Source organism: Oryx dammah, unplaced genomic scaffold (genome assembly GCF_014754425.2).
Source record: "Oryx dammah isolate SB20612 unplaced genomic scaffold, SCBI_Odam_1.1 HiC_scaffold_18, whole genome shotgun sequence".
Lineage (NCBI taxonomy): Eukaryota > Metazoa > Chordata > Mammalia > Artiodactyla > Bovidae > Oryx > Oryx dammah.
This window is the reverse complement of record NW_024070202.1, coordinates 107466869-107490788: the sequence shown is the minus strand read 5'-3', so window position 1 is coordinate 107490788 and position 23920 is coordinate 107466869. Positions and strand designations below refer to the sequence as shown.

General features: G+C 39.0%; 1 protein-coding gene across 4 annotated transcripts in view; it reads left to right on the top strand.

Annotated features, from left to right (window-relative positions):
• TPK1 (thiamin pyrophosphokinase 1) overlaps positions 1 to 23920 on the top strand; it is a 380616-nt gene that overhangs the window by 130109 nt on the left and 226587 nt on the right. For all 4 annotated transcript variants that reach the window (XM_040260087.1, XM_040260089.1, XM_040260088.1 and 1 more), the window contains one exon: positions 16045 to 16114. In XM_040260087.1, coding sequence (XP_040116021.1) covers positions 16045 to 16114 — 70 coding nt within the window. The remainder of the gene's footprint in view (positions 1 to 16044; positions 16115 to 23920) is intronic.

Here is a 23920-nt window from a genome sequence, read left to right as displayed (position 1 = left end):
TTTTCTTCCCAGCCATGTATGCGCCCTCTCAGTCTACAGGTTGGCGTCTTCCTCTAGTTTGTAAAACTTAGTTTTAATTTGTCTTGTATTCTTCTTGGGAAAGCAGTTAAACATGTGAAACTTTTTTTTTTAAAAAGGAATCTTTCATTTCTTTTTCTTGTCAGTCTTTTTAAATTCATTATTAATTTGTTTCTTTTCGTTTATGTCTCCATCTTGTCTTGCATATTCATTCTACTTCAACTTTTTAAGACTTAATTTTTGACAAACCCTTTAGCTTCAGAGATTGTCTTGTTCTGTGATTTTGTCGTATCTTTCTAAAGCTCTGTGTCGAGTCTGTGGATATTTCCCCTCTTTCCTTAAGTTCTTTTCATTGCAGTGGTGTTTCTTGTCATGGTTTCCATTGGCTTGGCAGCAGCACTTTTTCTGGTGACGTTTCCTCATCTGTTTTTCCAGTCACTGCCTAGCCTTTTCTTCATCCTTCCTTCCTTTCTCTCTTTCCCTCTGTCTCCTGTAACTTCTTGGTCTCGTCTACATCCTGTGCTACTCTCTTTATTAATCTTTGAATGAATCAAGCCCTGCCCGTTCCCCACTCCCAATCCCTGATTTGAAACTGGTTTATGTGGGGGCTGGGAGAGCAGGGGTAGCAGTTCTTTAGCTTTTTTTTTTTCCTCTGAAATGTAGGCAACCCACTCCAACTCTTGCTAGACAATCCCATGGACAGAGGAGCCTGGTGGACTATGGTCCATGGGCTTGCAAAGAGTTGGACACGACTGAAGCGATTGAGCACATATGTAGGTCAAGAAAGAGCATTTCCCCAGATCTTATATCCTTTTTTTTTTTTTTCTTTGCATGAGCAACATATCTGCTTCATGAGATTTTTGTTTTGTTTTTTTTTTGGCCCTATCCCGCAGCATGTGGAATCTTAGTTCCCTAACCAGGGATCAAACCCACGTCTCCTGCATTGGCAGCAGAGAGTTTTAGCCACTGGACTGCCAGGGAAGTGCTGATAGCAGAAATTCTTTCTTGTTCACAGTAAAGCACTTTATGATATAGGACTGTATAGTTGAAAGTGTTTAACCTTTTTGTGTTGCTGCCATTCTAGCAGAAGCTGGGAGACTGTTTATGGTTCAGTCTCCTCTGCCTTCTCTACCTTGTCTCAGGGACGGTGTTTCTTTCACTGATTTTGTATCCGAATCTTTAGCCGAAGACCTCCTCTCAGCGCCTTTCTATACCCCTACTTGACTTTCACTGCCCTTGGCAGTCTTTTCACATACATTGTGATTGGGTGATATGTTTTTGTGTAGTTTTATCTAAGATGGAATTTCCATTTCTTTTTATTCTCCTGTTGTCTTGGGAGAGAGAAAGGACAGAGACTTTACCCTGCTGTCTTAAAGCCGGGCATCATTTTCTGTTTAACTGTCTCAGCAAAGCTAGTTGGCTGACAGAAGCCTTCTTCAAAGTACTCTTTCGGGTCTGGCTGCTTGGCTCTTTGCATCTTCCTTGCATTGCTTGGTGACTTTGCTCCTGATCGTTAGTTATTTTCCTTGAGGACTGGATTTCACTGGCTCTGGTTGGGTTTCCGAGGTGGGTTAACTGTGAACAAGCGGGGCATCGCTGTGCTGAGAGGATTGTTTGTTTTGAGGGCACACCATGGTATTGCATTTATTAAAAATATTGTAGGGATCAATAGTTCCATCTGAGTCCATTTCTCCCGGCTATATTGTACTTCTTTGTGCATTTATGAGGTGGTATATCCTATGAATTATTAAAGCAAGCTTGAATACATCTTTTAAAAAGAATAGGAGTAACTTTTATTTGCCCGTCATCCCATCCCCCATCCGGGAGGCACTGGTTTCCTTTTATTATTGAAGTCTACTTAGTGTTGCTTTTTATGTTCCAAGGATCAAAGATATGATGGGGGGGTGGGGGGACATTCATGGTTCTTTACTTTGATAGGAAAGGAGATAGTTATTTTAATTTCTATCACCAAGTACCAAAAGTTCCTTTCAAATGCACTGCAGCCCAAAAAAGGAAGCAAAACAAAATACTACCTGCCAGTTGGTGAAAATAACTAACAGCATGCACCGCCATGCAGTACTTATAATTGTTTCAAATTTACAAACACAGCAATGAAACATCTTTTGCATAATGAAATATTTATTTTTATCCCTCATGCTTGCAAGCTGCTTTCCATTCATTCTGTTTGCAAACAGCAGCAGCAACATTTCTTTAAACATGAGCCGAGTGTAATTTCCAGCTGTTGAAATTAATTCTTTTTTAGGTCCTGTTAAAAGCTATCATTCAACAGCAAATCTGTTCTTCTTTTTGCTCTTCATTTATTTCCATTGGCTTTTTTCTTGTTCTTATTTTTACTCATGAGTAAAAGTGCTTCTTGGTGATCCTTGGTGTTTGAGATAGGACAGAATTAATAAAAGCAATTCTTGTTTTTGTGTAATGTACTATATCATTCCCCTGGTAAGTGGATCAAAAGTCTAATTTTGCATCTCTTTCATTTCATGGTTAAAACAATTAAATGTCACCTGTAAGGCTCCAGAGTAGAGAAAAGCTGTAATATTATAGATTTGAAAATTCCTTGTAATATATGGCAGAACCCATCAAAGTATTGTAATGATCCTCCAGTTAAAAATAAAATAAATTTTAAAAACCACTGTAATATGAAAATCTTACTGTTATCATGTAGATATCAGTCAAGACCTGTGCAAAAGCAATTGTACAAAAAAACCAAATTGTACCCCCAAACCCCCCAAGATTGTAAAATACTCTTCAACATTCTTCCTCTGGGGATAACAGTTTCATATATGCAGCAAATAAGGTAGATTTTGTTTTGGGTACCATATTCCCATATCATGGGAGTCACAAATGTAAATTTAAATCTTGTTGTAACCACTTTAAAAAAGTAAAAAGAAATAGCAAAAGCTAATTGTAATACTGTCTTATTTAATCCAATATATTCAGAGTATTATCATTTCAACATAGAACCAATGTGAAAATTGTTAATAGTAAATTGTATATTCTTTTTGTATTCAGTCTTCAAACTCCAGCGTTTCTTGCACTGACAGCACATCTCAGTGGAGACAAACTGCTCTTTAGATGCTCAGTACCGCACGTGGCTGCTGGCCGCCTGCTGCACAGTGTGGCTCTAGACTGTGGCGTCTGTGAGAGTGGGAATCGTGGGTGGGTTTTGCTGTGTTTCTTGCTGCTGTTGGTGCTCATTCAGTCTGTGCCTCCGAATGAATGAATGAGTGAGTAAAATAGACTGGAAGGTATAGGTTAATGCCAGAGCCATAATGATATCAGTGCCTCCTGTCAAGAGAACTAAGATACATTGTTTGGAAAGAGAACCCAGAGTCTGGAAGGATCCTGCATTCCAGTCCTGTGGAAGGATAGTGGGGTGGGAGCTGAAGAGTTAAATTGCCAAGGACTTATTGTAGGAGATAATCGGAGAGGAAAGGAAAACAGTGGCCAGTCTCATCCAGGATGTCCTTTGCGGCTGCAATTCCCTGATCCAGAGTCGCTAACAGTGCCTCTCATGTCTGCTGGTGCTCCTGGTGTGCTGGTACACTGTGCTCGTAGGCAGTGCTGCAGCCAGGCCCTGTGTGCCCCTCTCCAATACCAAGAGGCTAGTAGGCGGCTTCAGTTTGCTGCTTAAAAATTGATACGATTGTATCAGTGGTATAAATCAGTACAATGTGGATAGCAATTCATTACAATGTACTAAATTAATAATGTCTGTATTCTGTGACCCAGTGATTATTTATTTAGGTGTATGCAATGGCACCCCACTCCAGTACTCTTGCTGGGAAAATCCCATGGATGGGGGAGCCTAGTGGGCTGCAGTCCATGGAGTTGAAAGAGTTGGACACGACTGAGCGACTTCACTTTCACTTTTCACTTTCATGCATTGGAGAAGGAAATGGCAACCCACTCCAGTGTTCTTGCCTGGAGAATCCCAGGGATGGCGGAGCCTGGTGGGCTGCTGTCTGTGGGGTCGCACAGAGTCGGACATGACTGAAGCGACTTAGCAGCAGCAGCAGCATACTGTTAAGAAAAGGTTTCATATATATGCAAGGAAGCATTAAATGAGAATTGTAGCATTTTTAAAAATTAAAAACATGCAAACCATCTACCTGTCTGTCTTAGGAGATCAGATAAATATTTTTGACACACTCATTAACTCTGTACAGGAATTAAATGACAGGAATTAAATGAATCTAGTGAACTAGACTTGTATTTCCAGATGGAAAGCCATCAAAAATTCAAGGTTGAATGAGGAAAGCAAGCTTTGGAACACCTGTTTTTTTTTTTTTTTTTTTCTCTTTCAAAATAAAAAATGTCACACAGTATACACAATGTTAGGTATTTCTCATTGCTGCATATTGCTATATAAAAGGTGGAAACAAAAAAACACAAGCAAACCTCAAGACTGTAAATGTAAGCTCTATGTCTAGAATAGTGTGTACTTCTGGTTAGGGGTATGGGAACAGGTTGAGTCTTCAAAGAGTACTCAGGTAAATATAAACCTCTAGTTTTGTTTTTTTTTTTAATACAAAGCACTGAATGATAATAATTGGCAATTCTAGATGGAAGTCACAGGGTTGTTATCTTATTCTTTATTATTTGATATATTTTAAATTGTTCTCAATTTCTGTTTTATACATTCAGGAGGTCTATAGTCAGTTTTTTTGGAAGTGAAAATTTAAGATTAAACATGCCCGGTATATTTTTCTTTCTTGGTATACTTCATATGAATTATTTCAACCCTTTGCTGGAAGAGGATACACAGGTGGAGAAATATCCTTTTGACGTATACCGGTACAAAAGTGCATTTTATAACTGAATTTACTTTGTTCTGTATTTCAGGCTAGAATTTCAATCCAGATCCCTTCAGGAAAATGCCTAATAAACTTAGGGCCACACAGTACCCTTGTGAGTTAAGATTAAAAAAGTATTTTTAAAATCTAGAATTAGCCTAAGCCTTTCAAAGACGTGTCAAGCTATGGTGTATTTCAGTTAAGGTCGACAAGCACTTATGGAATGCCTGTCTGTGGCTTGAGGCTTGGGTGATGGCTAGGAGAGAGTAACACTTAAAAGGAAACTTTAGACATTTCAGGATACAGAAACAGCTGGGAACTGTCCAGTTGAATAAAGAAACATTCACTGTCAGAAGGGGAAAAAACAATTTATATTGGATTGGCCAAAAAGTTTGAGTTTTCCATACTGTCCTATGGCAAACCCGAATGAACTTTTTGGCCAACCCTACTTTTTTTTTTTTTTGGAGAAATTATTAATTTATTGCCTCCAAGCTCTGAATCGATGCTTCATGATCTGTTCTGTGGTCGTGGAGCCTGGCCTTGTAAGCATTTCTCCTTTGCAGCAAGTGTGATGTTCACCTGTGTCCGCAGAAGGCGTGGGAAAGGATCTCTGGATGAAGTGGCTTCTCTTCTTGATTCCAGTGTCCTGGACCGTTTCAGGTGGCTTCACAGCGAATCCCAAGGCCATCACCTCGCTGAGTGTGGTGTCTCTCCCCCCACCGTCCCCGGCGCTTCAGAGGGAGGGTTTCCCATCACGGCACCCTCTCTAGTGTGTCTGCTTCCTAGGTGTGCTCCACTGTATTCTGTCTTCACCACTCCCACCCCCATTACTCCTGTCCCGGTTACTACTTTTCCCACGTTCGCATTGCTGTCACCTGTTTCTTTCTCTGAATCACTGCATGGTATCTCCTGATTGGGCCCTAATGGCACAAAAGGCACAGTGTTTCCTCCAGTATGCTAAGACCAATACCGGTGACGCTGTTTAAAAGGCCCCTTAGGAATCTTCTCAGCCTGTTGTTCATTTTCTTTTAGTAGGACATTAAGCTAGGTGTGTGAATGGGTTAGTGGATCAGTAGGTGTGAACATCTTCGTGGCTCTTACCATGTACTTTACGGCATTGGAAAAGTGTGTGTGTTGTTATTCCTGGGGAAGTTGATATTTGAGGTTCTTTGTGCTTTAAGCTTGTGTGGCTTCATATGTCACTTTGCCTTACTGCACCAGCTTAGATGCCCAGCAGAGGCCTTCTGGTGGAACAGATAGTGTGAGCTCCATTGCCAGATGAACCTGGGTTCTGATTCTGGCTCCACTGTTAAAATAATTCTAGTTCTAACTATGTAGCACACGAGTGAAAAATCTTATTTTCTAAATTCAAGTTCTCACTCAAACCCACAAGAGAATTTATATAACTTGGGCCAGATAACTTTGTGACTTGGAGCCTATTTCCTTGTCTGTGAAATGAGAAATAAAAGACAAGCCTTTTGAGTTGTTGTAAGGTTAATTATGTCAGAGTAAAGCACCAATTTGTTGTTGTTTAGTTGCTTAGGTGTGTTCGACTCTTTTGCGACCCCATGGACCCCGCCAGGCTCCTCTGTCCATGGCAAGGTATAAATGATCCAGTTTGTCTGTTTCCTTGCCAAAATTTGATATAAAATTACTGTATTTTATTTCAGCCATTTCATAAGGATGCAGTGTTATCTTGTGGTTTTGAGTTTCCCAGTGAAGTTTAACACATTTTCTTGTGCTTATTTACCATCTTTGTGCCTCTCTTTTCCTTTTAAGAATTGTCTAAAAATAACATTTCTTGTAATGTTGATGCAAGTCTCTGGGAGGGGGAAAAAAAAAAAGGAAAAACTGATCTGTTTTAGGTATTTCGTTTGGTGTTTGCCATAGCAGTTGCTTCTCTATTTTCAGACTGGGGCTTCTTCGCCAGAAGTTATTTTGTATAACCAGTTATCTCAGGTCCTTTCTAATGTTTTGGTTTCATGTTTCCTTTGATTTAGGAGTAACGAAAACAAACAAGGAAACCCAAACAAACCCAAGCCCAAACAATAAAACTGCTGTGAACACTTATTAATAACGTCTCTCCTACAAACTTTGCGTTTTGAACTTTCCTTAAACTTTTTTTGATAACACTTTCAATTGTTAACTATGATTAGTATTAAAAAATGTTTCCACTGTACAGAGACACCTTTCGGCAAATACAATGTAGAGAACAGTAAGAGAAGAGCTATTCAAAACTTTACATGTCTCCTGATGCAGGGAACCCAAAGCTGGTGCTCTGTTACAACCTAGACGGTAGGGTGGGGAGGGAGGTGGGAAGGAGGTTCAAGAGGGAAGGAATGTATGTATGCCTATGGCTGCTTCATGCTGATGTATGGCAGAAACGATCATAATACAGTAATTATCCTGCAATTAAAAATAAAATAAAAAATTTTTTAAAGCTTTACATGTCTCATTGTAAGGAGAACGTAGGCAAGTCCATAGGATATAATATCGATGAAACAGTAAAACTGTGAAAGATGATACAAGGCCAAGAATAGCAAGAAATATTTCATGGAATGTGGTCAAGCATTGGACAAAACAACAGTATAGGGAATACTAAAAAGTTGCAAACATGTTTGTCAGTTGCTGAAGACAAGAAGTTGAGTCATCTCTGATTCCTTTTGCATTACCCTCCACGTCCAGGTCTCTTAGCCAGTCCATTCGCTTCCAGCTGCCAGATATATCTTGAAGTACACCCAAGTGTCTCTGCTTTAAGTGCTGCAAATCTCATCTAAGCGACCATCTCTGCTGGTCACCTCTGGTCTCCTAAAGTCATTACTTCCACTCTTGTCTCCTTCTAATCTGTTCTCAACTTAAAAGGAAGAAAGCTCTTTAACACTTAAGTCAAAATAGAACACGCTCAAACTGAAAACCCATCGTGGCTTCCTTTTATACTTAAACTCTGTTCAGCACCATGACCTGCTTAATATGGTCCTTGACTGCCTCTCAGTTTTATCTCTTAAAGCTATTCCCTTATCTGCCTAAACTCTAAAGCAACTGGCCTTCTTTTAATTATTTAATAAATGAGCTTTTTCATGCCCTGATAAGTCATGTTTTAAAGAGTAAGACTAATTTATCTCTAAGAATGTTCTCAGATAAAACTTACAGACTAAGAAATGGCATAGTAAGGCATTTATTCAGCACCTTGAAGCTCTTTAATTGTCCTTTGTTCCACCTGGTTATAACTCTTGGCCTAAAGGAGGCCCAAAATGAATTGGGTAATTATCTCTTGCTTTTAACAGAACTCCAGTGATTCTTCTTCTTTTCATCTATTTCTAGAAATACTATCCCTAATTCTTCTCCCTCTACTCTTACTCATAGCCATCAAACAGTCCTCCCACACACACTTTTTTTCCCCCCTAACTAGGAAGAAGAATTAGCTTGATTGTGCTCAGTTAGAAAAGGAGCATAGTTAATTATGAAATTAACATATATGAAATTCTTGTTAGTAGTAAAAATATGCACTTCTCAGTTTCTAGTTATTTTGTATTAAGGCCCAATTGATGAAATTATTCTATTATTATCATGTAGAGTTTATGGTTTTTTGTTTAAAAGAATCAGTTTGTTTGCTGGAAACTCTCATGTAGTAAATTGTGTTAAAATGTTTTTCTAAAGATGTCAGAGGTACTTGGAAAGGTACAGGTATGAACTTACAAGGTATTCTATCTCTACAAAATAAGATACATGTATTTCTTATTTGTGTGACAAATATCTGATTTTGATACCTTTTCACTATTGATGCAGAAATAACTCTCTCAATTGAAATATGACGTGATATAAGTTCTGAGATCTAATACCACTGATGCATTTAAAAAAGAGAGGGGAAGGAATTCTGGTGCTAAGTGAACAGACAGAGGAGGGAGACTGGCTCCATATCTTGGGTCTTCTTCCATTAGGTAACACATTTGCATCAATTTTTGTTTAAAAGCCTTTACTTTTGCCAGGTGAACCAGCCACCATCATTACTGTTTGCTTTCATTCCAGCTCTTCTGGGTAGTTCTAGGCGCTTCAGTTTTGGTCATTCATAGAAGTCTGCCACATCTCATCATTTTGTCACTGCCGCTGTACAGTGTTACAAAATGAACTGAGCTACTAGAAGTTGTCATTTTTCATGCCGTCTGCGGTTATATCTCTGACGGTGGTTTCTCATCTGATATGGGGGATGGAGTGAGCCACCCAGCACACAGTCAGAAGGACCTGACTGTTCTCACCAGTGGCAAATAATTTAGTAATAGAGTCTCAAATGAATAGGAGGCTCAAATAGAGAGGGTATGGATTTTTGCTGGAAGATTGCCTAGAATAGTATAGGTATTAATATATGTACAGTTGGTAGAGAGGTCTTACTGAAGATTCAGAGAGTCTAAAAGAGAGGCTAAGACAGTAGGTTTGCACAGTTTGCATCTGGGTTGGATTGGAAGGCGGTTGAGCTAGGACATAAGTTGCTTTGTTAATTCTCCTGACATTGGTAGCTAGGTTGAATGTAGCTTCTGGGTGATAGTCATGTTTTTAAGTTGAAATTTTTAAGAATAGTGATGAGCAATCTGCCCTACAGCTGGATGTGATGGGATCCTGGGCATCCTGAAGAACTATAAGTGGTCTTTGAGTTTGGGCGTTGGGAGTGATTCTTGCCAGCTAGGGGATATTTCCCATTGCCTGTGGATTTTTGGTTGTTACAACCCAGGTACTACTGGCATCTAGTGGGTAAGGCCACAGACACTGCTGAATATGTTACAATGTACTGGACAACCCCTCACAACAAAGACACAGGGAATTCCCTGGCAGTCCAGTAGTTAGGACTTGGGGCTTTCATTGCCAAGGGCATGGGTTCGATCCCTGGTTGGGGAACTAAGATCCCACAAGCTGTAAGGCACAGCCTTAGTAGCAAGGTGGAGCAACCCTGTATTTTAACCAATACCAACAAAGGTCTGTTATGTTTCCTTATTTCCTGTAGATTGGGTATGCATATTTGCTGTCTTGTCCTTATAGAATGGCCAGTCTTTAGTAGAAATTTAATGATGGAGAAGGCATTCACCCTTAATCATTCCCAACAACTCACCTTTGGACAGACCTGCATATGCTGGCTTCATTTATAAGACCCTGTTTTTCTGCACCACTTCCCTCTTTGTAGTTTTTACACTTTATGAGCTTTACTCATCTTTGAGAAAAATTTCCCTGTGCCACTTTAGGATAAACAGTTTGATGTTTGGCTGTTATTAAAATTTCTTGGTAATGAGATATTTGGTGTCACTAAGTGTTAAAGAAGTACCTGATTATGGACTTTATAAATAGCATCAAAGATGACTAAATGTCATACTTTATCTCCATAGCGCATAACTAGGAGAGGAGGAGGCAGAAGGTGGCAGAGAGAAAGGATAATAGAATTTACAGAACAGCATTTACTTAAAGATAATAAAAAAATTTCATTACATGGCATGAACCAGACTATTAGGACTGGCACAGCCTTCTGCCTGGAGATGTTCAGTATAAATGCCATTTGCTTTTTCTTTGAAATAAAGATAATTCTGTGTTACTGACTTGACTAAAATTTAAAGAGTGTTCCACTCACTGTTTGTGGGATATTACAAATAATGTGAGCTCTTTCAATAACTGCACATAAATATACTGTAAATTAAACCTTTCATCTAAAACTACGAAAGAGTTATCTAAACAGCAATTAATTATGCTCTTTGGTACTCCTGTGAGTGAAGTAAATTGTTGCTCTCTCTTTCAGAGAGCACGGATTTCCATGAAAGGCTTTGAATGAAAGTTTTCCCCCCATGAAATAACCTCTCAATAGGGAAAGCTGCTGCTGCTAAGTCGCTTCAGTCACGTCTGACTCTGTGCAACCCCACAGACGGCAGCCCACCAGGCTCCCCCGTCCCTGGGATTCTCCAGGCAAGACCCCTGGAGTCGGTTGCCATTTCCTTCTCCAATGCGTGAAAGTGAAAAGTGAAAGTGAAGTCCTTCAGTCATGTTCGACTCTTAGCGACCCCATGGACTGCAGCCCACCAGGCTCCTCCGTCCATGGGATTTTCCAGGCAAGAGTACTGGAATGGGGTGCCATGGCCTTCTCCGATAGGGAAAGCATGGTACTCCATCTACTAACCAGGAACGGACTGATCTGGATCATAGTTGAGGCTTTGCAGGTGAGAGTATGTACAAATAATAAGCCAGCTACCTACAAAAATATGTACTTCCTCTTAAGACCTTGATCCAGTACAGACTTGAGGCATGATAAGGTAGTATTCTCCAACCAATAGGAAGATTATGTGTCTTTGAAGTAGAAATTAATATTTGGATTAGTTAAGTTTCCTTTAGTTTCAAATGACAGAGAACCCAGCTCAAACTGGCCTGAGCCAAAAAAAAGGGAATTTATTAGCTCATGCAGTCAAATAGGCTATTGTTAGGACTACAGGGACCCAGACAGCACTCCTGTTTCTTAGCTTTGCCTTCATGTACTGGCTCTGTTCTCTGTGCTGACGTGATAGTCCATCACAGAGCAAACTTCTTCCATCCATTCTCTCAGGTGGCAGGGAAAAGAGAACCCAGGAGGTCTCCTTAGGCTTCATTACCTTTGACTGGATCACATCTCTGTCTCTGAATCAGTCTCTCTGGGCAGGGCATATAACATCATGGATTGAGCCATGTGCCAAATCTGGGTAAGATTTAATGCCACTTATAAGTAGAGGGTGCAAGAGTGGGGTTACCTTGATGAAAATTAGTTATGCAAAAAATAAATCTTTACCTTAACCCTATCTTCTGCAGAAGTACCATATAAATACATAGGAGCTACTTTTAAAATACGGTTCTATACAAAGGTCTTGATATATTTTACCAATATTCAACTGCTGATATTTAAGTTTGCTGGCAGTTTTTTCAGGATTACACATAATATCACAGTGACTGTCTTTGTCTATATGTCCTGTGAATTTGGGCAAGTTTTATAAAGACTACATAGAATTTCTGGATCAAAGGTTGTGCACATTTAAATTTTTATAAATCTGCCAAACTGTCTCTCAAAATTATAATTTTATCAACAGCATGTAAGAGAATTTGTTTCCCATGTTACTTCCTTCTCATTTTATCTTTGTTGGTTCTCCAGATCCTGAAACATTTTGTGAGTTTGGTAAAATATATATATAATACTCTTTATTTTGCATTAGAATCAGTATACCTGGGAGTAGCTCAGTCATAAGGCTAATAAGTAGCTGATCTAGACCGGAATCAAAATGTATCTTTCAGATGGCTAAGACTGAAAACTATTTCTTTCACTTTAGTTTATTTTTTCTTCCATCTTAATACTTGAAACAAATTTAATAGTCTGCTTTTCAGAAAATCAAATTATTTATGTCCAACTTTATTCAATAGAAATTAATGAAATAACCGATTAGCCTCTGATTATGAGTCAAACTCTACAGTATTTGTCAGTAACAGTCATTTATACGATGCCAGTTTTTTAAAAAAAAATGTTAAAGATGTATTTAATATGCTTACTGGTAGTACCAATATATAAAGTTGATATAGAGATTTTAATGTATGTTAGTCTTCAGCTCATATCGGGCTGATGCATAGTAAACAACTGTTCAACCATTGAAGTTGTAGTATTTGATAAATCTGCAAAAATTTTGCTGTATAAGCCAATAAAAATTTTACATTAAGAATAACTCATGCAGTAACTTCTATTCATTAAAGCTTGGCATAAGTTAAATGATGATGGAGTGAGTATATATTTAAGGCTGACTCATGATTTATCAAAAATATCTTATTTGAGAATGTCTTTTACTTTTTTTCAAGTTGGTCGCTTTCATTAATAGTGATATTTGTTTACTCAGTTTTCAAGTTGCTGTCAATGAATTCCTGCCAGCATTATGTAATGCATGCGTGAAGCTTTATTTTCCAAATGCCATTTTATTTAAGTATATGGAAAATACTTTAATTGGATTTAAATGTGAGATTTAAAAGTGGTTAAGTATCTTTTTTTTGATAAACTTTATTCACAACAAAATGAAATAGCTTTAGGAGGTACTGGATCTTATTTTCTTTTTTACAGATGGCTTGTACCCCAATCCCAGCTTCTAGGTAATGAAAGACTGGTCCACAGATTTTATGAAGCCATTTAAAGCAAGAATTCTGTTTGTTTATTTAGTCACTCAGTCATGTCTGATTCTTTGCATGACCCCGTGGACTCTAGCTCACCAGGTTCCTCTGTCCATGGGATTTCCCAGGCAAGAATACTAGAGTGGGTTGCCATTTTCTTCTCCAGGGGATCTTCCCACCCCAAGGATCTAACTGGCGTCTCCTGCATTGTCAGGCAGATTCTTTACCATTGAGCCACCTGGGAAGCCCTTAAAACAGGAATAGGTATATATAAATTTACTTCCTCTGACTTAGGTGCTTCTCTTTTAATAAACTGCTCTAAAAATACCAATTTAAATCAGGGTATGAGAAATAATAGGCATGGGAAAATAATTTTGGAATATGGAAGTAACACTGATTTTTAACTGAACAAGAGTTAATAATCAACAGTGTTACAGACTTGCCCAATGAAATTGACCTCCTCTCTCCCTGCTGTTGCATTGCGCTGCGTTCCTTCTGTCATGGCCCTCATTCTACAGGGCCATGCATATATGCAATTCTGTTTCTCCTTTTTCCACAAAAGTGAGAGTCTGGAGAGCCAGTTCTTTCTGTTATTCATCTTTCTGTTCTGTTTAAGGCCTGCCACATAATAGGTATAAATGTTAAATTCAGCTGATCTCTGCAAAATAATATAGTACGATAACTTGACAAGTCACTGTTTGACAATCCTTGGCCACTACTTTTATATTTTCATTTTACTTCAGTGAATCAATTTTTACATAAAAAGATCCCGTAGATGTGTTAATTTTGTTTACAGAGAAATGTTTTATGTACTCTGAGGGTAATTACTGATAGTTTACCATCTGTTTCTATTTATCAGTATTTTCCATCTCCCTGTTCATTTGTTTGGCTGAGTCTTTTATATTTGAGATTATTTCTCCATTTAGCTTTTGATGTCTTTGAAATTTTAGTTTTTGATATTTAGGAAATGTACAGAATATTTTACAATGCTCTGCAAGTTATGTTTATGGTATAACTTGAATTTGAGTCCCATTCTTTAAAGGGAAATGTGTGTTGTTGGTTAATCGGTAAAATGATACGTCTCTCTTAGATATGTTTGTAAAACCTCTTATTTTTGTTTTGCACTTTTTAAGAACCTTAGACTTTTCTAGGAACACAATGCTTTTTTAGTGTTTATTTTCATTCTAACAGGAGTGGAGGAAGAGGACTAATGTTTGTTGAATGCTTACTATGCTCCAGTACTGTGATGAGCATGATATATCATTATATAAGGACAAGCAATTGTCATTAATTGCTTAATGACTCTGTCAAAGGTGATACTATTAAAATTTACAGATGAAGAAGCTGAAGCAAAAAAAGAATATCTTTTTTTCCCCCCAACTTGGTCTCTGTTTTATTTCTGATGTAATGTAGGACCCAGAAAACTTTATTAGGTATATCATGGATTAGCAGAAAATTCACTGGCATCTTTACCATGCCAATACACTCAGTTCGTTATCCTTTCACCCCACCTGTAATTGAACACCTAGAAATCTGGAGGTAGATATTACTGAATATAAACACTCTTTTAAGTGTATAGCTAAATTTGCAGAATGGGAAGGTGATCTCATCAGTGCAATAAAATGAAGAAGTAGCTCTAAAAAATACAGCTGTCTCTTGGTTTCTGTGAGAGGCTGGATCCCCTGAGAAACCAAAATCCACAGACGCTGAAGTCAATTATGTGAAATGGTGCAGTAAAGGAATACAGTTGGCCCTCTGCATCCACGGATTTCACTTTCACAGATCCAAGAGCGGTCCATATATTAGAAACCTTTGGATCCGGAGGGCCAACTATAGTTTATTTCTGTTGAAACTGCTGGTGTCCATGCTCTTTGCTTATTCTTATGGCCTTGTGATTGGTTTTAACAGCTTTGTGGGGACAGAAATAAGACTTTGGTTTGTTCAGGGTGAGGAATTAGAATCTTAGACATCTCAACATTCTCTCTTTTATCACCCAGGATTTAAAATAAAAAGTTTGATTTGAAATTAATAGGTAAAAGATTTTTTATTAAAAAAAGAATAAAGGGGATGGATTGATGCTAAGACTGACATTTCTAGGAAAATTGGATGTTAGAGAAACAACAACAGAGATAGTAGACCATGGGTTAAAAAAATTTCAAGGAATGATTGACCAGTAAGTTAAAATCCTAGGGTGATATCACAGAAAAAGCATGAGAAGGCAAGCAATAAAAAGCCCCAGTTAGAGGGGCAGCTGGGCTTTTTTGCCTTATTTGATATCTTAGGATTTTCCCAAGTTTCAGTCAATTTTGTAACACCTTCTCTATTTTTACAATCACACATATCTAGATTATTAGTTACTTCATATTTTAGAGTAAACTTACAGTGTTATAATTTATTTTTAAGAGGAACCTTCTGTATCACAATAAAATATGGAAACCCTTAAAAGTGAAAGTCTCTCAGTCATGCCCAACTCTGCAACACCATGGACTGCAGCCTGCCAGGCTCCTCTGTCCATAGGATTTTCCAGGCAAGGATACTGTAGTGGGTTGCCATTTCCTTCTCCAGGGGATCTTCCCGACCGAGGGATTGAACCCAGGTCTCCTGCACTTCAGGCAGGTTCTTTACTGACTGAGCTACCAGGGAAGCCCTATGGAAATTCTTAAAATCTGCTGTAAGTAGAAACTTTCTATAAAAACTCATAAAATTAAGGAGGAAAGTTATAAGCTATGTCCTGTTACCTGTCTTTGATCCCAAGTTCTGTCTTCTGTTACAAAGAAGGAAAAGCAAGCTTTAGGGGTTGATGAGGACATCGTATACAGTCTTCCTCTTTATTTAATAGGAGGAATTGGAAAAGATGGAGAAAGGAAATGCACTTTGTCTTATTTGGCAGTTATGTGTTATTTGTGTGTGTGATGGGTAGGATGGTTTTTAGTTCCAGCAACATTGTTGGCTGAATGTGAAATGTGGAGGGAAGCATGACTGTGTGTGTCTGAGTGCTTTAGTATTCATCATGTGATAGAATGCTGCTCTGAGCTTCCTATTTTGAAAGATTCTTTGTTTTTTCTTTTTGAAGCTCTTTTAAGAGCCTGTGCTGATGGAGGTGCCAACCGCTTATATGACGTCACAGAAGGAGAGAGGGAGAGGTAAGCTTTCTTTCAGCCAGTGTCTGTTACATCAGTTCTGCTTTTGAGCTTGTTTTATTTTCTTCTTAGTAAATGGTGATTGTTCATTTTCCTTCAAATTCTTACAGAAAACCACCTCAGAGAGAGAGCGAGCTGCTTAACCACATTGTATTAACCATGTCTTTGCTTTGAGTGGTATCTATTAATAGAAATAGGCCAATCATACTCTTCTTAAAACAATTCTATTTCAAAAGTCTTTTTAAATAACATTATCAAATACCAATACATGTGAGGACTTTGGACATAGACTAAAATGATGGTAACTCGAGTTTTTATTCAAATAGTTTAAAGGAATACAAATTGATCTTATATAAAATATGTATCCTGTTGTAGAAGGTGTAAGATTTTTATAATAGTATTGAATAAAACTCAGTATAATTTAATTTAGTTCTGAGTTGTGCACACATGCACTTTCAAGAGAGAAATAATTTATTTCTTAATGATTTGTTACCTGTACACTCTGGTTTTCCTGATCTTGGCATGGTGAGCTATTTTTAGACATGGTGAGCTATTTTTAGACGTGAGAATATGTTTGATGAAAGCACAATTTAAATCTAGCTCATTGCCAACATGTGTCTAGTTCATCCTCTTGGCAAAGACAGTTTATAGTCTAGGTATAAGTAGACTAGGTATAAGTAGACTAGCTATGAAATTTAGTTCTGCTGTGTTACTAAATGTACTAAAATATTTACAGTTTGAGAAATCACCTCCTTGCTGTAAAAAAATCAAAGTATTATGATGCAGCATATCATAGGTCTGAATTAAATACACACTTTGAAATAATGTAAAATACATCTTTATGACATCAAAATTTTTACTTCACATTTCTAATGGAGATGCTTTTTGAAAGCACCTGGTTGCTTATAGGAGAAAGGCATGTTTTCTTTGAGATTGGACATGTGTGGATGTATAATCAAAAAATGTAGCCACAGTGACAGCTTAGGAAGCAATTTAAATTCTTAACATGTTGTGCTTCTTTATTTATTTATTTTGATAAAACCTTTTAAGATTTATTTTCAATAATTTTCAAACGTGTAAGGCGGCATTGCTAACTATTGTTAAAATTCTGTGCATTATCACACCCCCAGGACTTATCTCATAACTAGAAGTCTGTACTTTTTTTTTTTAATGAATTTATTTTTTATTGAAGGACAGTTGCTTTAAATCAGCCATAGGTATACATATATCCCTTCCCTTTTGAAACTCCCTCCCATCTCCCTCCCCATCCCACACTTCTAGGTTGATACACAGCCCCTGTTTGAGTTTCCTGAGCCATACAGCAAATTCCTGTTGACTATCTACTTTACATATGGAAGACAGTATGGAGATTCCTTATGAAACTAGGAACAAAACCACCATATGACAGTGATCCCACTCCTAGGCGTATACCCTGAGGAAACCAAAATTGAAAGAGCCGCATGTATCCCCCTGTTCATTGCAGCACTGTTTACAATAGCTGGAACATGGAAGCAACCTAGATGTTCATTGACAGATGAATGGATAAAGGAGTTGTGGTACATATACACAGTGGAATATTACTCAACCATAAAAAGGAATGCATTTGAGTCAGTTCTAGTGAGGTGGATGAACCTAGAACCTATTATATAGAGTGATGTGAGTCAGAAAGAGAAAGATACATACCTTATTCTAACACATATATACAGAATCTAGAAAAATGGTACTGAAAAATTTATTTACAGGGCAACAATGGAGAAACAGACATAGAGAATACACTTGTGGTTCTTTATTTTTAAACTTTGTGGATTCCTTTGACTGTATTTCCTACAACCTGACATGGGCAGGATATGAAAAAATACTCAAGTATATGTTATAAGAAGTGTCTGGCCAGTTATTGCAGTGAGGAACATAATGGCCATGAGGGCAAGATTTGAGGAGGTGCTTTCTGTTTCTTACCTGTAGCCTCCTTGCTGACCAGCAATCTGGTACTGAGTGCCATTTCTCTAATGATGGCTGTAGCTTATGAATATAATTGTGTGAAGCAGAGCTGTGGAAGGAATTGACACAGTACTTTTTAAGTCTTCCTTGAGTGTAAGAACCGTTTAGAATGCCTATGAAAAAACATAGATTTCTGTACTGATTACTTTTATTGGATGGAACTGGACACTAGTAAGACAGATAACATCCAACATATTTACTCTCATTTGAAAGTAACGCACATCACCAATTTGGGAATGAGTGCCATTATTTTTGCCCAAATTTCAAAGTAATCATTTCCAGTACTTTTGAACACATTTATAAGTAAGCTTAGGGAATTCTTCCAAGAAGATTTATATGATTTATCTAACAACTATGTGTCTATATATGAAGATGTTTAAGAAGAAAATGTACTTGGTGTTGATTTCCGAGTTATAATAACGTGTTTGCTGTGGTACATGTCTGAAGCTTGGGGGCATGGTTGGCTGGGGTGAGGGTAGAGTCTTTAAAGGGAGATGAGTGAGGCTAACTGCTTCATGTGGGAATTAAAGCCTTGGAATAAATCTCATTAAATCCAAACCCTAACCTGTTAAACTAATTGGACATAGGTGACTAAACATGGTTCCTGTTAGCTGTATTTTTAACAGAAAGGCTTTACAATGGAAAGAGAAGAAATATTTATGAGTTTTGGAAAGCCAAGTTAGGGATGTGGACCACTGCTTCACTTGTTCTTGATTTTTATTTATTCAGTGTCCTAATCTACAATGTAATACCTTAGAATTATGCAATAAAGCATGAATATGTAGGGAATCATCTTTAATTGGAGAGAAAGTGGGATGTTTACACATTAGGAATGGAGAGAAGGAACTGATGCAGACAGTAGCAGAGGAGCAGGGTTTGCAGAGGGTTGGCGCTGAGGGAAATTCAGTGGTAACCTCATGTCTGTCTGATCCTGTACTGAATGCAATCAGCCTTCTGCATCTTTCACAAACGTTTCTCTCTCTTTTTTTTTTTTTTAACTTTTTTTTACTTTACAATACTGTATTGTTTTGCCATACATCAACATGAATCCGCCACTAGTGTACATGTGTTCCGAATCCTGAACCCCCCTCCTACCTCCCTCCCCATACCATCTCTCTGGGTCATCCCAGTGCACCAGCCCCAAGCATCCTGTATCCTGCATCGAACATGATATTCGTTTCTTACATGATATTATACATGTTTCAATGCCATTCTCCCAAATCATCCCACCTTCTCCCTCTCCCACAGAGTCCAAAACACTGTTCCATACATCTGTGTCTCTTGCTGTCTCGCATACAGGGTTATTGTTGCCATCTTTCTAAATTCCATATATACGTGTTAGTATGCTATATTGGTGTTTTTCTTTCTGGCTTACTTCACTCTGTATAATCGGCTCCAGTTTCATCCACCTCATTAGAACTGATTCAAATGTATTCTTTTTAATGGCTGAGTAATACTCCGTTGTGTATATGTACCACAGCTTTCTTATCCATTCATCTACTGATGGACATCTAGGTTGCTTCCATGTCCTGGCTATTATAAGCAGTGCTGCAATGAACATTGGGGTACACGTGTCTCTTTCAATTCTGGTTTCCTTGGTGTGTATGCCCAGCAGTGGGATTGCTGGGTCAACTTTGAAGGTTCAGTTCAGTTCAGTTGCTCAGTCGTGTCTGACTCTTTGCAACCCCATGAATCACAGCATGACAGGCCTCCCTGTCCATCACCAACTCCTGGAGTTTACCCAAACTCATGTCCATCGAGTTGGTGATGCCATCCAGCCATCTCATCCTCTGTTGTCCCCTTCTCCTCCTGCCCCCAATCCCTCCCAGCATTGGTCTTTTCTAATGAGTCAACTCTTCACATGAGATGGCCAAAGTATTGCAGTTTCAGCTTTAGCATCAGTCCTCCCAGTGAACACCCAGGACTGATCTTTAGGATGGACTGGTCGGATCTCCTTGCAGTCCAAGGGACTCGCAAGAGTCTGCTCTAGCACCGCAGTTCAAAAGCATCAATTCTTTGTGCTCAGCTTTCTTTATAGTCCAACTCTCGCATCCATACATGACTACAGGAAAAACCATAGCCTTGACTAGACGGACCTTTGTTTGCAAAGTAATGTCTCTGCTTTTTAATATGGTGTCTAGGTTGGTCATAACTTTGCTTCCAAGGAGTAAGCATCTTTTAATTTCATGGCTGCAATCACCATCTGCAGTGATTTTGGAGCCCCCCAAAATAAAGTCTGACACTGTTTCCACTGTTTCCGCATCTGTTTGCCATGAAGTGATGGGACCAGATGCCATGATCTTTGTTTTCAGAATGTTGAACTTTAAGCCAACTTTTTCACTCTCTTCTTTCACTTTCATCAAGGTTACCTCTCTCCATTTACAAGGTGTTTTTCTTTTAAATAAGCCCTAAATGTTTTTGTTTATTGTTGAAAGCAATGCGTGATGATTTGAGTGTGTGTTAGTGAGTTGGGAGAAACAGAAAGAAGAAAATAAAAATTACCTGTTACATCTAGCAAAGAGTTCTGTTGAGTTCTGCCATTGGACTTCAGAAGATTTGACTAATTTTTCTTGTTCAGGTGAATGTAACCTCAATGAATGTAAATTTCCTTGTGCCTAGAAAATTTCCTGAGAGTATTATACACTCGAAAAATATTTGTTAATGGATATTTGGTTACAGTTGTTCTGTTCTCTGTTCCCTAAGGTTTTGAGTGACTTTGACTGATGGCCTGTGTATTTTGGGTAACGAGATTGCCTCTCCTCTGAGAGCTGATAGGTTCTGATTTGGAGGTGTGTTCGGCCTTTTGGCTGAGATCGCAGACGGTAAAGCGTCTGTCTACGATGTGGGAGACTCAGATTCGATCCCTGGGTCGGGAAGATTCCTTGGAGAAGGAAATGGCAATCCACTCCAGTACTATTGCCTGGAAAATCCCATGAACAGAGGAGCCTGGTAGGCTACAGTCCATGGGGTCACAAAGAGTCGGACACGACTGAGCGACTTCACGTTCACGTTCAGTCTGTCTATGAGACTGAAGAGGGTGGAGATCCAGGCAGGCAGACACAGAATGGGCACTGCCAGTGAGAGGTGGATCTGAGCAGTGGTTGTAGACTTGAGATGAAAGAGGAAGGAATTTTATGAAGACTCAGTCTTCGTACAGTGAGACTCCTGTACTCTTAGCTGACTGTTTCCCTCAGCCCAGATGTCTGTTTTTGGAAATGTGGAGTAGTAAGTTTGGGTAAGATGTGTGGACTGATACCCCTAGTTCTAAAGCTGCAGCCTGATACTGACTCCAGTCTCACATTTATATACTGGCAGTGGTCTGCGACTGAAAGTCCTTTGGCAGCCTCACAACATCTGCCTCCTGTCTTCTCTCAAGTAGGTAGAATCCTGGTCAGAATCCAGGTGGTGAAGGCTGGCCCCATGGTCAGAATAATCACAGGACGCAGAGACGAGGGGGGAAAATACAAGAGAAGCGGGGAAGGAATCTCTAGGAAGATTTTGTGGAGCAGACTTTTTTCTTGTTCATCATTGATAGGCATTGGAGGTTTGTTTCATTTTTGTATTGGTGGTTTCATTGACACTGTATTAGATCAGAAAGTGTAAATTGTCCACATTGAAGAATAGTGCATGGCTGTTCACGTGTACTGGTAAATGATAGTGATGATGGGAGGGTTATGCTCTCCCCACATACCCCCACCGCTCTCCTCCCATACTCCAGATTCTCTTTTTTTCTACATCTTTAACAGATACTCTAAGAGAAGGAAATGGCAACCCACTCCAGTACTCTTGCCTGGAAAATCCCATGGACAGAGGAGCCTGGTAGGCTCCAGTCCATGGGGTCGCAAAGAGTTGGACATGGCTGAGCAACTTCACGTTCACTTTCTTTCTAAGAGAAGAACAGTTGCTGCTCTAGTCAGTTTTTAACCAGGGTCTGAAAAGTGGTCAGCTGACTGTAATTGCCAGCATTGCCCACTCTGTGTGTGTGCATGTGTGCTAGGCTGCTTCAGTTGTGTCTGACCCTTTGCGACCCCCATAGGCTGTAGCCCGCCAGGCTCCTTTGTCCATGGTATTCTCCAGGCAAGAATGCCGGAATGGGCTGCCATTCCCTTCTTCAAGGGATCTTCCCAACTCAGGGATGGAACCCACATCTCTTATGTCCCCTGCCTTTACCACTACTGCCACCTGGGAAGTACATAATGAATATTAAAAGCAAGCATACAGACACACAGAGAATTGCACAGGTATAATGATAAAACTCAGTGAATTTTCACAAAGGAGGGCACAGTAATGTAAACAGTACTGACATCAGCAAGAGTATTGTCCCAGCACTGGGCTGCCTTCCTCATGCTTCCCATTATTGCCAGCCTGCCCTCAAAGGAAACTACTGTCTGACCTAGTGAATGTTAGATATTTTTTCTACTTTGGGGCTTCATAAAATAAAATAATAATACATTGAAGTTTTAGTAGATGGACATTTTTTGGGGGATAAAGACTCCTCAGCTCTCTGAATCTGAAAAAAAAAATTGAAGAAACATTACTGGAGGTGCTTATAGGAGAATTACCGTCACACTAATTACTTTAAGAGATGAAGAGAGTTATGGAATCAAGTAGAAGAGAAAATAAGAACTATACAGAGACAAAATCTATGGTACAACATAAGTAGTGTGACAATATGAGAGATACAGTTTATATTGATCATTAAAAAAACATAATGCTTTTAAAGGTAGGTAAGCAATTGTAAACTTTATTCTGTTAGAATCTAGTTAAGGCAAACTGACTTAAACAGAAAGCTTTTTTCTCTCTGTGATAACCCATTGACAGAAATAAGAATGTAGCATTTAACTTGCAGTTCATTCATTCGTTCAAGCATTTATTGAATACCTTTAATAGTTAGGCATTTGGATGAGTTTATAAATACGTGTGTGTGCTAAGTCACTTCAGTCATTTCTGACTCTTTGCAGCCTCATGGACTGTGGCCCGCCAGGCTCCTCTGTCCTTGGGGTTCTCCAGACAAGAATACTGGAGTGGGTTGTCATTTCCTACTCCAGGGGGCTCTTCTTTACCACTAGCGCCAAGCTTCTGTTCCCTGAGAATCAGTGTTTGGCTTTTGCCGATCTCGTCAGCCATGCCAGTTTCCTGCCTGTGTTCTCCCAAACCGTTTTTCCCCACTACCTGGGTCCAGACCCTTTCTCAGGCTGATCTTCAGCCTGTACACGTTGGTACCACCCATAATCCATTCCCACTCTCTGGCTGTCCATTCTTACTGGTCAGAATTTATAGAGCCTTTGCATATGCTTCCCTGATATCTCAGACGGTAAAAGCGTCTGCCTACAATGTGGGAGATCTGAGTTCGATTCCTGGGTCAGGAAAATCTCTGGAGAAGGAAATGGCAACCCAGTCCAGTACTCTTGCCTGGAAAATCCCATGGACGGAGGAGCCTGATAGGCTACAGTCCATGGGGTCTCAAAGAGTTGGATACAACTGAGTGACTTCACTCACTCACTCACTGCATATGCTAACTTTCTTTGTAGGAAAACTGTCTAGCTGAAATGCTGTCTGCCCCATGAGGGCTCCCCTCTCTGCCCGGCCTGGACATCTCTTACGCCATAGTGGTACTTTTAAATTACAGTGTTACGTTAACATTTTACCTTGATTTACAGCTGCAAAGACGTACATTTTACTAGGTTGTAAATTTCTGGTGATCTCTTGTCCTGTAACTTTGCATAATACTTGGTAATTATTTACTTTCCCATTTTATCTTGTGATTTAGCTGTATGTAGATGTATCTTATCTCTCTCGTTAGGTGGTGAA